Consider the following 15,474-nt stretch of genomic DNA (forward strand, 5'->3'; position numbering starts at 1 on the left):
CTAGCACTAGATCGGTAGGAGGAAAGGAGTGAGACATTTAGATCGAGGATGCTAGATCCGCTCCGGACAAACCTTGTTGTGCATGAGGATGGAGCACCCCGGCTCGAGCTGGTCCTTGTCAACGAAGGAGAGGATGCCGACATAGTACTCGGGTCCGACGGAGGAGGAGACGATGGCGTGGCTCTCGTCGATGATCTCCTCGAGGGATCCGACGCTCATGGGGGTGCCTCGGAGGTCGTCGACCTTGGATCGGTCCTCCTCGGCCTTGTCCTCCTGGGGGCGGAGGCGCTCCTGAGCGGCGACGAACTCCTCCTCCATGAGGAGGTAGTCCTTGACCCGGTCGAGCTTGAGGAGGCGGAGTCGGCACTTGGAGAGCGGCGCGACGTTGGGGAGGCGCGCGGCCGCCTCGGCGCCCTTCTGCTTGCGCTGCTTCCGGCCGACGCGGGAGGGCGCGGCCGGCGGCTCGAACTTCTTGTCCTTCTTGTCGCCGGCGTCCCCCGGCTTGCGGTCGCCGGCGCCGCCCTGCTTGCCCATTCCTCCCGGAGTGCCCTGCCCCATGGTCGACGAAGTGGTTGCTTGGGATTTGGGTTCGGGTTCGGGGGAGCGATGTGAGCTGCGGATGCGGGGAAATGCGATGCGAGGTTTGGGACTCCGACTTGAACTTTCCCAGCAAAAGATGAAGATGATGGGCCTGTCTGGAATGCACGGGCCCTGATGTTTATGGGCCTAGGTTTCACACAGAGCAGCCTAGATCAGGCCTGGCGTATGGGCTTTATGTGCCAGCAGCCCAGCACAACCTTTTAAAAAATAGTATATAGAAGGAGATGGAAGAATTGTTTTGAAAAAAAAACATTTTTAAAAACACATCAATGTTTGCACGACATATGTTCCTTTTTAATTGAGAGAGAGAGAGGTTGGGGAAAATTGTTGCGGGCTAGTATTATATTGAAAAAAAAGTGGTTTACATGACTGCATTAGGTATTGTGGTTGTTTATACGATGCATCACTCACGTTGTAACCAGCAGTATAATGAGTGTGAGGATGTGGCCGTGTACTGCGAACTGCTACTAGTATGGTTGCGCGGCGGCGGAGAGCACGGCGGACAAGGCGAGCGCCGCAAAGGCTATGAAAGCCAGGCTGATGGCGGCCGTCATGGCGTCCGTGAAGACGTTGAGTACGGCGGATCTCATGCGGAGGGTGATGGGGAGAGCCGCCGCCGACGCCGTGATGAGCAGGTACGCCACCACCTGGTCGCCGGCGAAATCCGCGAGGCCGCCACCCGCTCTCCCGGAGGCGCGCATCCGGCGGAAGCCACGGGTGGCCTGCGCGGCGGAGTAGGCGCAGGCGAGCGCGGAGGCCCCCAGGAGGCCCCGGTACTCCGGGTAGCGCGCGAACTCCATCCAGTCGCCGTGGCGGCAGGACGCGACGAGCGCGACGGCCACGAACGCCATGACCGACGCGGCCGCGCGCAGCAGCAGCAGGACCCCGTCCAGCGCCCGCGCTCCCGCCGGCTGCTGGTGGTGGTGGTGGTGGTGGTGGTGGCGCGCCGCCGAGGAGGACGACCGGGTGGTGGTGGTGGTGGCGACCATGCCGCCGTGTCGGCCGTCGTAGGAATCGTAGGCCGCCGCCGCCGCCTTGTTGTGAACCGCGTAGCCCAGAGGAGGAGGAGGAGGAGGCTTGGCGACGTAGTACGCGGCGGGGCTGCTGGTGGTGGCTTTGGGCGTGGTGGGCATCGCCATGATGTCCAGGTCCATGCCTTCTTAGCGGGGAAGCAAATGCTACATACAGAGGGCCAGCTAAATGTAACGATTAACGAAGAAAGTGGTGATGGATGGAGAGCGAATCGCGTCTTGCTTTTGTTGATGGCTGCTTTTCTTGCTTTTTTTGGGCCTTTGTGTACAGCCTTGCGTTGCGTCGCGTGTTAAGCAACCGCCAACCTATACAATCTTCGTGCCAGACCAGGAAAATAGCTTATCAGATATGTTGCCCAGGTGTCTGATTAAGCCCTCTTTCCTGCGTAAGCAAGCACCCAATTCACCCTGCAAGCAGTTGCTGTCATCAACAGTTTTACTTAGGTTGTTCTCTCTAAAATTCTTCCCCTATATCACTTTTTACGTCACATCATCAACATTTTATCATCTACTTCTTCATCTCCTGCAGCGGTTCCCCCTAAATTATTCCACTATACCCCACTACAACATAAAATATCATTTTCTATACATACTTTTCATCTACTATTAATTTTTCTTCTACTAATAATTGAAAGTGGGCCCACGTCAACAGTACTTGGAGGGCAGTCGCACGCACGCCACAACAAGGGGGAGAGAAGCGGACCTCCACGTAGGAGCCCTGCTAGGGGCAGCGCTGTGGCGATTTTTGCCTCCTGTAGCCGGCATACGGACTGAATTTTTTCTTTTTCAGCCCTATTTTCAAAAAATGTTTACGTTTGGACCCCCAGAAATTTTATATACAATTTTGGACCCAAAGCTCGGCGCCATGGGATGTGGCGCCGAGATAACACATCTCGGCACCGTGATCTGTGGCGCCGAGCTGGCTGACGCGGTAGCCGACGTGGCGCCTAGCTCGGTGCCACAGATCTTGGCACCGAGCTATGACATAAGCGTCCGAGCCGTTTCTTCTTCCTTTCTGTCGTTCCCCTGCGCCACAGGCTGTCCCGCCGCCCACCTGAGGCCCCCGCGCCGCGCCGCCCGCCGTCCCCCGCGTCGCGCCGCCCGAGGTCCCTGTGCCTCGCGTCGCTCACCGCGACGCCGCCTACCACCCTGCTCCCCGTCGTGCCGCCCGAGCGTCGCCTGGCCCCTGCTCGTCGCCGACCGACCCCCTGCTCCTCGGCGCGCCGCCCGCAACGCCGCCCGGCCCCCTGCTCCCCGCCGACCGACCCTTCGCGCGCCCGCGCCACCGCCCGAGCCGCCGGCGGCTGTCCAAGGTATTTTTTAAATTTTAAAATAATTTATACGTATTTATTTGATATTAATTGTTTAGTTAGTTTTTAGTTATTGTTTACATGTTATTTATAAGTTATTTAAATTAGTTCTCATGCCATGTGCCATTTTTAATTATTAATGAGTTAGGTTTAGTCGTTAGTGAGTAGTCATTAATTTTGTAGCATAGTTTAAGGTTTATGGTTTACTTGTAAGGTAGAAGTTAGAGTTAATTAACATTGTTTAGCATTTATTTAGCTTAGGGTTTATTTAGTTTAGTACTTTTATATGTTCAGCCATCGGTTTATCTGCAGGTTTTAGAAACTTGACCATATAGGGGAGGTGCTGCCCATTTTTTTACTTGATAGTGTTAGTCAGATACCATATTTAATGGATATTGAGTTAGTAATGTGTTTGCAATAGATGGACACCCTAGTGACACTATACCATGGAGGAAGCGTGAAGATAGATGCTTATGGGAATGTTCGTTTTGCTGGTATGAAGATCGTGACCATGATGTTCGATGAAAGACCATCTTTTGACAAGATTTTCGCTCGAGCTTGTGAGGAGATTAGGTGCAACATAAACGACCCTAGAATATCAATCCAGGGTTTGTTGTCCCATATTACATATGGAACAGTTGTCCGACGGTTGATCTCCATTGCCTCATAAGATGACTGGGTGAGATATGTAAGAATTGTGAAGACGATGGTTCCACCATGTTTGGATGTGGTTGTTCAAAAGTTATATGTTAGTCATTGCGATGCTCCAGTCGGGTTGTCTCCACAAATGCCAAATGCATCTCGTATTGAAGCTCCTTTGGTAGAGCTTCCGGAAGAAGTGGTTGTTGTGCCCGATGCTCAATCGGGGCCGCACGAGTATGAGATTTCTTGTCCTCTTCCTGGCGTTTGTGGGGCTTCTAATCCGGTGGTACCCCCCAAGAGATCCCATTGACCCAGGATCCAGTTCAGGATCATCCTAGTAACCGTATCTTATATGACTATAAACTTATATGTGATTTCTAGTACTTTTCCAGTTGACCTGGCAACCGTATCTTGATCCATATTTCACCAGCATACAGTTGAGCAGCGTGTGCTCAATAGACGAGGACATCTACCTAATGAGGTGTCCCCTCATTTGTTTTTATGTTGTTGAGTACCACTTGCCCCACAGAGTTGCTCGACAGTTCGGATTGCGACAGGAGTTTCCGGTGGGGCCCTTCTCGACTTCAATAGAACTTCATAACTGAGTGACTATATCCACTTGTTATTCTAACTATTATTTCTAATATGCAATGAGTTACTAATATATGTGTCTAACTTTTGCAGGTTCGACAGACAGAGGCAAAAGAAGGTCACGGACTTCGAGACCCACCACCGTGATTATATTGATGAATGGGAACAGCAGGGGGATCTAAACTATGTCAACGACCAGCCACACACAAACTACCACTTCCGAAGGTATTTGATTTGGTATGCTGGTGTGACTAGGTGCAAGCTTAAGGGACAGTGGACAACTGCAGACTATGCAGAGCAAGAATCGTCAGACGACAAAGACACTGCATTCGACATAGCTGCTCGGCACGGGTCCCAAATTGAGGCTGCTCCAATCCTTGACAGAGTGGTACCTATTTCTTTACTAAAATTAGAGATTTCAATTCAATGCTTTATGTCTAATTTTGTGCATCCTAATGTTCTAACTTGTGAATAGGGAAACTCTATGCTCGTATCTGAGAGCACCTAGAGGGGGGTGAATAGGTGATCCTGTAAAAACTTAAAGCTTATAGCCACAAAACTTGATTAAGTGTTAGCACAATGAAATCAAGTGGCTAAGGAGAGCTCTTGTGAAACACAATAGACACAGTGAGAACAAGCACAAGAGACACGAGGATTTATCCCATGGTTCGACCAAGTATAACACTTGCCTACTCCATGTTGTGGCGTCCCAATGGACGAGAGTTGCACTCAACTCCTCTCAAGTGATCCAATGATCAACTTGAATACCACGGTGTTCTTCTTTACTTTACTCTTTCCTGTTTGTGAGGAATCTCCACAACTTGGAGTCTCTCGCCCTTACAATAAGGATCAAAGTGAAAGCACTAGAGTAAGAGAGGGAAGCAACACACTCAAATCCACAGCAATACGCACACACACAGCCAAGACTTGAGCTCAAATGAATAGCACAAAGTTCACCACTAGAACGGAGCTCAAATCACTAAGAATGCCAATCGAGTGCGCAAAGACGGAGTGTGAATGATTAAGAATACTCAAAGTATGCTTGGTGTACTCCTCCATGCGCCTAGGGGGTCCCTTTTATAGCCCCAAGGCAGCTAGGAGCCATTGAGAGCAATCCAGGAAGGCAATCCTTGCCTTCTGTCGGGTGGTGCACCGGACAGTCTGGTGCACCACCGGACACTGTCCGGTGCTGATTGCTTTCCTATTCTGGCGCAGCCGACCGTTGAAGATTTGGAGCCATTGGCGCACCGGACACTGTCTGGTGCACACCGGACAGTCCGGTGCCCCCATCTGACCGTTGGCTCGGCCACACGTCACGCGCGGATTGCGCGGCCGACCGTTGGCTCGGCCGACCGTTGGCTCACCGGACAGTCCGGTGCACCACCGGACAGTCCAGTGATTTATAACTGTACGTCACCGTCGAGACCCGAGAGCCGCCAGTTGACCAGACGCCAGCCTGGCACACCAGACACTGTCTGGTGCACCACCGGACAGTCTGGTGCACCCAGACTGAGCAGAGTCTTGGCTGCTCGAGCCAAGTCTTTTCCAATTATATTTTCTCTGATTCTAGCACTTAGACAAATAAGTTAGTACACAAAAACAATGTACTAAGTCTAGAATCATACCTTTGTGTTGATTTGCACTTTATCCATCAATTGGCATATACTCATTCCCTTAATGTGTGTTGGGCACTTAATCACCAAAATCTTATAGAAATGGCCCAAGGGCACATTTCCCTTTCAATCTCCCCCTTTTTGGTGATTTATGCCAACACAACAAAAAGCAACTAAAAGAAGTGCAACATCAATGCAAATGAGAACACAAATTTGTTTTGATTCAAATTTGGCATATTTGGATCATTCTTTGCCACCACTTGGTTTGTTTTTGCAAATCAAACCCAATTTCCTATCTCTAAGTCAAATTCACTTGTTGAGGCATAGAGAGAGGTATTCCAAGAGAAATTGATCAAAGATTCAAAAACTCCCCCTTTTCCCCATAATCAAACATTCTCCCCACAAGAGACCAACTTTTGACAAGACAATAAGAGTATTTTGTTAAAACAAAAGCTCTACTCTACTATTTTCAAAATTCTCAGGTGGTAGCTGATCCATTTCTTGCTTTGGCCTTAATTTCTCCCCCTTTGGCATTAAGCACCAAAACGGGATCATCTTTGGCCCTTGAACCCCATTGCCTCACCAAAAATCTTCAATTAAGATCAAAAAGGCAATAAGAGCATGAAGATGAACTTGGAGTTAGTTACTCTTTCATCGGAGTGCAGTGGAAGTCTTTCATGGTCCAAGTCCAACTTCCCTTTCAATCCACCTTTGAAACTAAATCAAGTAAACTCAAGCACATGGTTAGTCTCAAAGGGTCAGGTTGTAGCACATCTCCCCCTAAATATGTGCATCACTCACACATGGACTTTTGAGGTCCGGGGAGTGCTTGTACAACTTGAGCACCATAAATAAACAACAATATGCATAAAGGAACATGATCAAAGCATAAGACACATGTATGCTATAAATCAATCCAAGTTACGCGAATCTAAGACATTAAGCTCACTACGCAGCCTGCAAAAGGTTGACTCATCTAAAGGCTTGGTAAAGATATCGGCTAGCTAGTTCTCGGTGCTAACATAAAACACTTCGATATCTCCCTTTTGCTGGTGGTCTCTCAAAAAGTGATGCCGGATGCCTATGTGCTTTGTGCGGCTGTGTTCAACAGGATTGTCCGCCATGCGGATAGCAGTCTCATTATCACATAGGAGTGGGACTTTGCTCAGATTGTAGCCAAAGTCCCGGAGGGTTTGCCTCATCCAAAGTAGTTGCGCGCAACACTGTCCTGCGGCAACATACTCGGCCTCAGCGGTGGATAGGGCAACGGAAGTTTGTTTCTTTGAACTCCACGACACCAGGGACCTTCCTAAGAATTGGCACGTCCTCGATGTACTCTTCCTATCAACCTTGCATCCAGCATAATCGGAGTCTGAATATCCAATTAAGTCAAAGGTTGACCCCTTTGGATACCAGATCCCGAAGCAAGGCGTAGCGACTAAATATCTCAGAATTCGCTTAACAGCCACTAAGTGACACTCCCTTGGATAGGATTGAAATCTAGCACACATGCATACGCTAAGCATAATATCCGGTCTACTAGCACATAAGTAAAGCAAGGAACCTATCATAGACCGGTATGCTTTTTGATCAACAGACTTACCTCCTTTGTTGAGGTCGACGTGTCCGTCAGTTCCCATTGGAGTCTTTGCGGGCTTGGCGTCCTTCATCCTGAACCGCTTGATCAAGTCTTGCGTGTACTTCATTTGGGAAATGAAGGTGCCATCCTTGAGTTGCTTCACTTGGAACCCAAGGAAGTAGTTCAACTCGCCCATCATCGACATCTCAAATTTTTGAGTCATCACCCTGCTAAACTCCTCACAAGACTTTTGGTTAGTAGAACCAAATATTATGTCATCAACATAAATTTGGCACACAAATAAGTCACCATCACATGTCTTAGTGAAAAGAGTTGGATCGGCTTTCCCAACCTTGAAAGCATTAGCAATTAAAAAGTCTCTAAGGCATTCATACCATGCTCTTGGGGCTTGCTTAAGTCCATAGAGCGCCTTAGAGAGCTTACACATGTGGTCGGGGTACCGTTCATCCTCAAAGCCAGGGGATTGCTCTACGTACACCTCCTCCTTGATTGGCCCATTGAGGAAAGCGCTCTTCACATCCATTTGGAACAACCTGAAAGAATGGTGAGCGGCATAGGCTAACAGAATGCGAATGGACTCTAGCCTAGCCACAGGAGCAAAAGTCTCCTCAAAGTCCAAACCTACGACTTGGGCATAATCTTTTGCCACAAGTCGAGCCTTGTTCCTTGTCACCACTCCGTGCTCGTCTTGCTTGTTGCGGAACACCCACTTGGTTCCCACAACGTTTTGCTTTCGACGTGGCACCAGTGTCCAAACTTCATTTCTCTTGAAGTTATTTAGCTCTTCCTGCATGGCCAACACCCAGTCCGGATCTAGCAAGACCTCTTCTACCCTGAAAGGCTCAATAGAAGAGACAAAAGAGTAATGCTCACAAAAATTAACTAATCTAGAACGAGTAGTTACTCCCTTGCTAATATCACCCAAAATCTGGTTGACGGGATGATTCCTTTGAATCGTCGCTCGAACTTGAGTTGGAGGGGCTTGTGGTGCTTCTTCCTCCATAACTTGATCATCTTGTGCTCCCCCTTGATTACACGTGTCTTCTTGATGAACATGTTTATCGTCTTGAGTTGGGGGATGCACCATTGTTGAGGAAGACGGTGGATCTTGCTCCTTTTGTTCCTGTGGTCGCACATCTCCAATCGCCATGGTGCGTATTGCGGCAGTTGGAACATTATATTCATCTACATCATCAAGATCAACTTGCTCTCTTGGAGAGCCATTAGTCTCATCAAATACAACATCGCTAGAGACTTCAACCAAACCCGATGATTTGTTGAAGACCCTATACGCCTTTGTATTTGAGTCATAACCTAACAAAAACCCTTCTACAGCTTTGGGAGCAAACTTAGAATTTCTACCTTTCTTCACTAGAATATAACATTTGCTCCCAAATACACGAAAGTATGACACATTGGGTTTGTTACCGGTTAGGAGTTCATACGACATCTTCTTGAGGAGGCGATGAAGGTAGACTTGGTTTATGGCGTGGCAAGCTGTGTTCACAGCTTCCGACCAAAACCGCTGGGGCGTCTTGAATTCTCCAAGCATCGTCCTCGCCATATCTATGAGCGTCATGTTCTTCCTCTCTACCACACCATTTTGCTGTGGTGTGTAGGGAGTGGAGAACTCGTGCTTGATTCCTTCCTCCTCAAGGTACTCCTCCACTTGAAGGTTCTTGAACTCGGACCCGTTGTCGCTCCTTATCTTCTTCACCTTGAGCTCAAACTCGTTTTGAGCTCTCCTTAGGAAGCGCTTGAGGGTCCCTTGGGTTTTAGATTTATCCTGCAAAAAGAATACCCAAGTGAAGCGGGAAAAATCATCAACAATAACAAGACCATACTTACTTCCCCCGATGCTGAGATAGGCGACGGGTCCGAAGAGGTCCATATGAAGTAACTCCAAAGGTCTTGATGTGGTCATCACATTTTTGCTATGATGAGTACTTCCCACTTGTTTACCTGCTTGACAAGCTGCACAAGGTCTATCTTTTTCGAAAGTTACATTTGTTAGACCTAACACATGTTCTCCCTTTAGAAGTTTGTGAAGGTTCTTTATCCCCACATGTGCTAGACGGCGATGCCACAGCCAGCCCATGCTAGTCTTAGCAATTAAGCATGCATCTAGACCGGCCTCCTCCTTTGCAAAATCAACTAAATAGAGTTTGTCGTCTAGTACACCCTTAAAAGCTAATGAACCATCACTCCTTCTAAAGACAGACACATCTACATTTGTAAATAAGCAATTATACCCCATATTACATAATTGACTAACGGACAACAAGTTATACCCAAGCGATTCAACTAAAAACACATTAGAGATGGAATGCTCGGATGAAATAGCTATTTTTCCTAGTCCTTTAACCTTGCCTTGATTCCCGTCACCAAATATGATTGAATCTTGGGAATCTTTGTTCTTGACGTAGGAGGTGAACATCTTCTTCTCCCCCATCATGTGGTTTGTGCATCTGTTGTCGATAATCCAGCTTGATCCCTCGGATGCATAAACCTGCAAGGCAAATTAGGCTTGGGTCTTAGGTACCCAACTCTTGTTGGGTCCTACAAGGTTAGTGACAATAGCCTTAGGGATCCAAATGCAAGTTTTATCCCCCTTGCATTTTGCCCCTAATTTCCTAGCAATCACTTTCTTATTCTTTCTACAAATTGCAAAGGAAGCATTGCAAGCATGGTAAATTGTAGAAGGTTCATTACTTGCTTTCCTAGGTTCATGAACAACATTTCTCCTAGGCATATTCCTACCATGCACATAGGAAGAACTTGAAGCAATCATGGCATTTGAATCATAAGCATTATAACTCCTATTATGATAACCATTTCTAGAAATTTTTTTGTCATAAATAAATGCATGATTCTTTTGACTACTACCAGCCATAGGAGCCTTCCCTTTTTCCTTGATGAAAATGGGAGTCCTTTGGCATGTTAAGTTCTTGGCTTCCTTCTTAAAGCCAAGCCCATCCTTAATTGAGGGGTGTCTACCAATAGTGTAGGCATCCCTTGCAAATTTTAGTTTATCAAAGTCATTCTTGCTAGTCTTAAGTTGGGCATTAATTAAGACTAACCACTTCATCATTTAATTTTGCAATAGAAGTAAGGTGCTCAACACATGCATCAACATTAAAGTCTTTTACACCTATTGCAAATCACTACATGTTCTACACAAGAACTAGATCTATTTGCTACTTCTAGCTTAGCATGTAAATCATCATTAATACCCCTTAGACTAGAAATAGACTCATGACAAGTAGATAATTCACATGAAAGCATTTCATTTCTTTTAACTTCTAAAGCAAGAGAATTTTGCGCACTTACAAATTTATCATGCTCTTCATATAAAAGATCCTCTTGCTTCTCTAACAATCTATTTTTCTCATTCAAGGCATCAATTAATTCATTGATCTTATCAATTTTAGTTCTATCTAAACCTTTGAACAAGCTTGCGTAGTCTACTTCATCATCACTAGACTCATAATCACTCGAAGAAACATACGTAATAGTACTTCGAGTACTTACCTTCTTCTCCTTTGCCATGAGGCAGGTGTGACGCTCGTTGGGGAAGAGAGACGATTTGTTGAAGGCCGTGGCGGCGAGTCCTTCATCGTCGGAGTCGGACGAAGAACAATCCGAGTCCCACTCTTTTCCAAGGTGTGCCTCGCCCTTAGCCTTCTTGTAAACCTTCTTGTTTTCTCTCTTCCCATTCTTTCCTTGTTCCTGGTCACTATCATTATCAGGTCAGTTAGCAATAAAGTGACCAATCTTACCACACTTGAAGCAGGAGCGCTTTCCCTTCGTCTTGCTCTTGTTGGGATGCTCCTTGCGACCTTTGAGCGCCGTCTTGAAGAGCTTGATGATGAGGGCCATCTCATTCTCATTTAGCCCGGCCGCCTCAATTTGCGCCACCTTGCTAGGTAGCGCCTCCTTGCTACTTGTTGCCTTGAGAGCAACGGTTTGAGGCTCGTGAATCGGCATTGGGCCATTCAACGCCCCATCAACATATCTCGCCTCCTTGATCATCATTCGCCCGCTTACGAACTTTCCGAGTATTTCCTCGGGCGTCATCTTGGTGTACCTAGGATTTTCACGAATAGAGTTTACAAGATGAGGATCAAGGACAGTGAAGGACCTTAGCATAAGTCGGACGACGTCGGGGTCCGTCCATCTCGTGCTTCCATAGCTCCTTATTTTGTTGACCAGGGTCTTGAGCCTGTTGTACGTTTGGGTTGGCTCCTCCCCCCTGATCATTGCGAACCTTCCTAGTTCGCCCTCCACCAACTCCATCTTGGTGATCATGGTGGCGTCATTCCCCTCATGTGAGATCTTGAGGGTGTCCCAAATTTGCTTGGCATTATCCAAGCCGCTCACCTTATGATACTCTTCCCTGCACAAAGATGCTAAAAGAACAGTGGTAGCTTGTGCATTTTTGTGAATTTGTTCATTGATAAACAAGGTACTATCCGTACTATCAAATTGCATTCCATTTTCTACTATCTCCCATATACTTGGATGAAGAGAAAACAAGTGGCTACGCATTTTGTGACTCCAAAATCTGTAGTCCTCTCCATCAAAGTGTGGGGGTTTACCAAGAGGAATGGAAAGCAAATGAGCATTGGAATTTTGTGGAATACGAGAGTAATCAAAGGAAAAGTTCGAATTAACCGATTTCTTTTTCTCCTTGTATTCGTCGTCCTTTTAGGAAGAAGAGGATTCGTCGCTGGCGTAGTAGACAATCTTCTTGATGCGCCTCTTCTTCTTCCCGTCCTTCTTCTTTTGACTCGAGCCGGAGTCATTGGCTTTGTCGTCCCTCGGCTTGTTGAAGACGGATTCCTTCTCCTTATCGTTGACCACCATCCCCTTGCCCTTAGGATCCATCTCTTTGGGCGATTAGTCCCTTGCATGAAGAGAACGGCTCTGATACCAATTGAGAGCACCTAGAGGGGGGGTGAATAGGTGATCCTGTAAAAACTTAAAGCTTATAGCCACAAAACTTGATTAAGTGTTAGCACAATGAAATCAAGTGGCTAAGGAGAGCTCTTGTGAAACACAATAGACACAATGAGAACAAGCACAAGAGACACGAGGATTTATCCCGTGGTTCGGCCAAGTATAACACTTGCCTACTCCACGTTGTGGCGTCCCAATGGACGAGAGTTGCACTCAACTCCTCTCAAGTGATCCAATGATCAACTTGAATACCACGGTGTTCTTCTTTACTTTACTCTTTCCCGTTTGCGAGGAATCTCCACAACTTGGAGTCTCTCGCCCTTACAATAAGGATCAAAGTGAAAGCACTAGAGTAAGAGAGGGAAGCAACACACTCAAATCCACAGCAATACGCACACACACAGCCAAGACTTGAGCTCAAATGAATAGCACAAAGTTCACCACTAGAACGGAGCTCAAATCACTAAGAATGTCAATCGAGTGCGCAAAGACGGAGTGTGAATGATTAAGAATACTCAAAGTATGCTTGGTGTACTCTTCCATGCGCCTAGGGGTCCCTTTTATAGCCCCAAGGCAGTTAGGAGCCGTTGAGAGCAATCCAGGAAGACAATCCTTGCCTTCTATCGGGTGGTGCACCGGACAGTCCGGTGCTGATTGCTTTCCTATTCTGGCACAGCCGACCGTTGAAGATTTGGAGTCGTTGGCGCACCGGACAGTGTCTGGTGCACACCGGACAGTCCGGTGCCCCCATCTGATCGTTGGCTCGGCCACGCGTCACGCGCGGATTGCATGGCCGACCGTTGGCTCGGCCGACCGTTGGCTCACCAGACAGTCCGGTGAATTATAGTCGTACGCTATTGACCTATTTCCCGGGAGCGACGACTTCACCGCAACCGACTCACCGGACAGTCCGGTGATTTATAACCGTACGTCGTCGTCAAGACCCGAGAGCTGCCAGTTGACGAGACGCCAGCCTGGCACAACGGACACTGTCCGGTGCACCACCGGACACTGTCCGGTGCACCACCGGACAGTCCGGTGCACCCAGACTGAGCAGAGTCTTGGCTGCTCGAGCCAAGTCTTTTCCAATTGTATTTTCTCTGATTCTAGCACTTAGACAAATAAGTTAGTACACAAAAACCAATGTACTAAGTCTAGAATCATACCTTTGTGTTGATTTGCACTTTATCCATCAATTGGCATATACTCATTCCCTTAATGTGTGTTGGGCACTTAATCACCAAAATCTTATAGAAATGGCCCAAGGGCACATTTCCCTTTCAGTATCTGTTGTTGAACTTGAGCATATCTCATAGAGAACTTCAGACAGTACTACGCTTTCGTTACTATCAGTGAGTATGAATGTTTAAAAGAAAACTTGTTTATTTGTATGTTCTAACATATGTTTGTAACTCATCTTTCAATTACAGAGGGTATCACGTTGTCTTCGTCGTGCAGCGACTCATTGTGGATGCCGGTCTCTAGCGAGCGTTGACGTGCAGCTGCTTGTGCCTCCTATGCAGCCGGACGTTCAGCGTCCCATTTGTGCAGTTGGACCATCTACAGCTGGACTGAGCTTCTCGCGATCGATGCGGGATACGTTTGAAGACGTGGCCCACGACGACGAGGACGACGACGACGACGAACACGACGACGCTGGCGCTGGCGCCGCAGGTCAGGAGGAGATTGGACCATCACAGTTGCAGGATGCTCCTACAACTCAACCATCACAGCTGACACCACGTAGAAGGCGTCCACGTGACCCTTACACTCCAGGCACCGACGCTCTTGGGGCCAAGGGCAAGGTTAAGACTAGGAGGAAATGAATACTATGTGATGTTGGTCTTATGCTGAAAACTTTGTGATTTAGACTCATGCTGGAAACGTTGTAATGTGAACGATGTATTTTGGACTATGTTTTGTGGACATTGTATGAAGCACTATGTCATGTGGATGTTTTTATATTCTCTGTTATTTTGTGATATATTGTATGTTGAAATGTGGTCATGTCTTATAATATGTGATTATTTGAACTGTGGTTGTTAATAAAACAAGGGGAACTCTTGCGATTTTTTTGTGAATTGTTAAAAACATGACAAGCAATAAGTAACTCATCTTCGGAGTTCTAAACTATTTTGGATATGAAAGTACTACATAATAGGCTACAAGTTTCTTCAATCAGAATCACAATCTATAAGTAACTCATCTTCGGAGTCATCCGTCGCGCAATCATCAACGACAACCTCATTCCACTTGCTGCATTGTCCTGCATCACACTTGTCAACAGTTCTCTTGTAATAATTGGCTTCTACTTCATCTGTAGCTTGGGAGAATAGCTCATCCTCAGCCTCAGCCTCATCAGACTTCTGCTTGTAATAAGCCACCTCTACCTCTTCAGCGGCCTGAGACATAAACTCGTCCTCTTCCTCTTGAGCACGTAATCCTGCCTCAGCTAGTGCGAAGAGCTCACTCAACCTAGATGTGCCGTCCTCCTCTTCTCCATGTAATCATGCCTCTGCGAGAGCGATAAGCTCACTCAATCTAGATGTGTCCTCCTCCTCCTCCTCCATCAGCTCAACCGTCGCCATTTTTTCCTGAACATATCTTGCATGCGCCTCATCGGCCAAATAGTTTACGCCACATCCAATCTCTGCAAATATAATGAGAAAAATAAGTTAGCAAAGTCATGATAAATAAATAGTACTAACAAAGTTATAGTATCATTTTTCTCACTCACTTCCCTTGAGACGATCAGCAAGATTATCCAACATCTGTTTCTCGGCTCGAGCCGCTTCCCATTCGCTTGCATCCTTTGCTCTCTTCTCATCTGCCGCCTTCAACCTCCTATACTCTGCACGCTTCGGGCTGTCATAAAAGGCAAATTTTGCGTACCTACGCATGTCGCGTATGCGATCGTTAATATACGAATCGACGAGCTGAGATCCACAACACATCTTCTGTCCCATTAGTCTCTTGGACTCTATTATGCGCATCACCTCTCCTTTGTCGTCGTAACTCTCCCAACTATATTTCCTCATCTCCTACAAAAAAATAGTAAGTACCGGTATAACATTACAGCTAGTGCAAAAAAAATACCAACCTCATCGTAATCGACCATATGTCCACAA

At 47.0% G+C, this 15,474-nt stretch overlaps 2 protein-coding genes across 2 annotated transcripts; both read right to left on the minus strand.

Annotated features, from left to right (window-relative positions):
* Positions 1-914: 914 nt before the first annotated feature.
* On the minus strand, positions 915-1,829 carry LOC100274995 (CASP-like protein 4B1). Its single transcript, NM_001149220.2, has one exon. It carries the CDS (start codon positions 1,752-1,754, stop codon positions 1,068-1,070), a length of 687 nt encoding a protein of 228 aa, NP_001142692.1. The 5' UTR covers positions 1,755-1,829; the 3' UTR covers positions 915-1,067.
* A 12,691-nt stretch (positions 1,830-14,520) lies between these two features.
* Positions 14,521-14,934, minus strand: LOC111589755 (uncharacterized). Its single transcript, XM_023300643.1, has 2 exons — positions 14,860-14,934; positions 14,521-14,793 (listed from the first exon to the last, which is right to left on the minus strand). Exons 1-2 carry the CDS (start codon positions 14,932-14,934, stop codon positions 14,521-14,523), a joined length of 348 nt encoding a protein of 115 aa, XP_023156411.1.
* Between the last annotated feature and the right edge of the window lie 540 nt (positions 14,935-15,474).

This window comes from Zea mays, chromosome 7, assembly GCF_902167145.1.
Source record: "Zea mays cultivar B73 chromosome 7, Zm-B73-REFERENCE-NAM-5.0, whole genome shotgun sequence".
NCBI lineage: Eukaryota > Viridiplantae > Streptophyta > Magnoliopsida > Poales > Poaceae > Zea > Zea mays.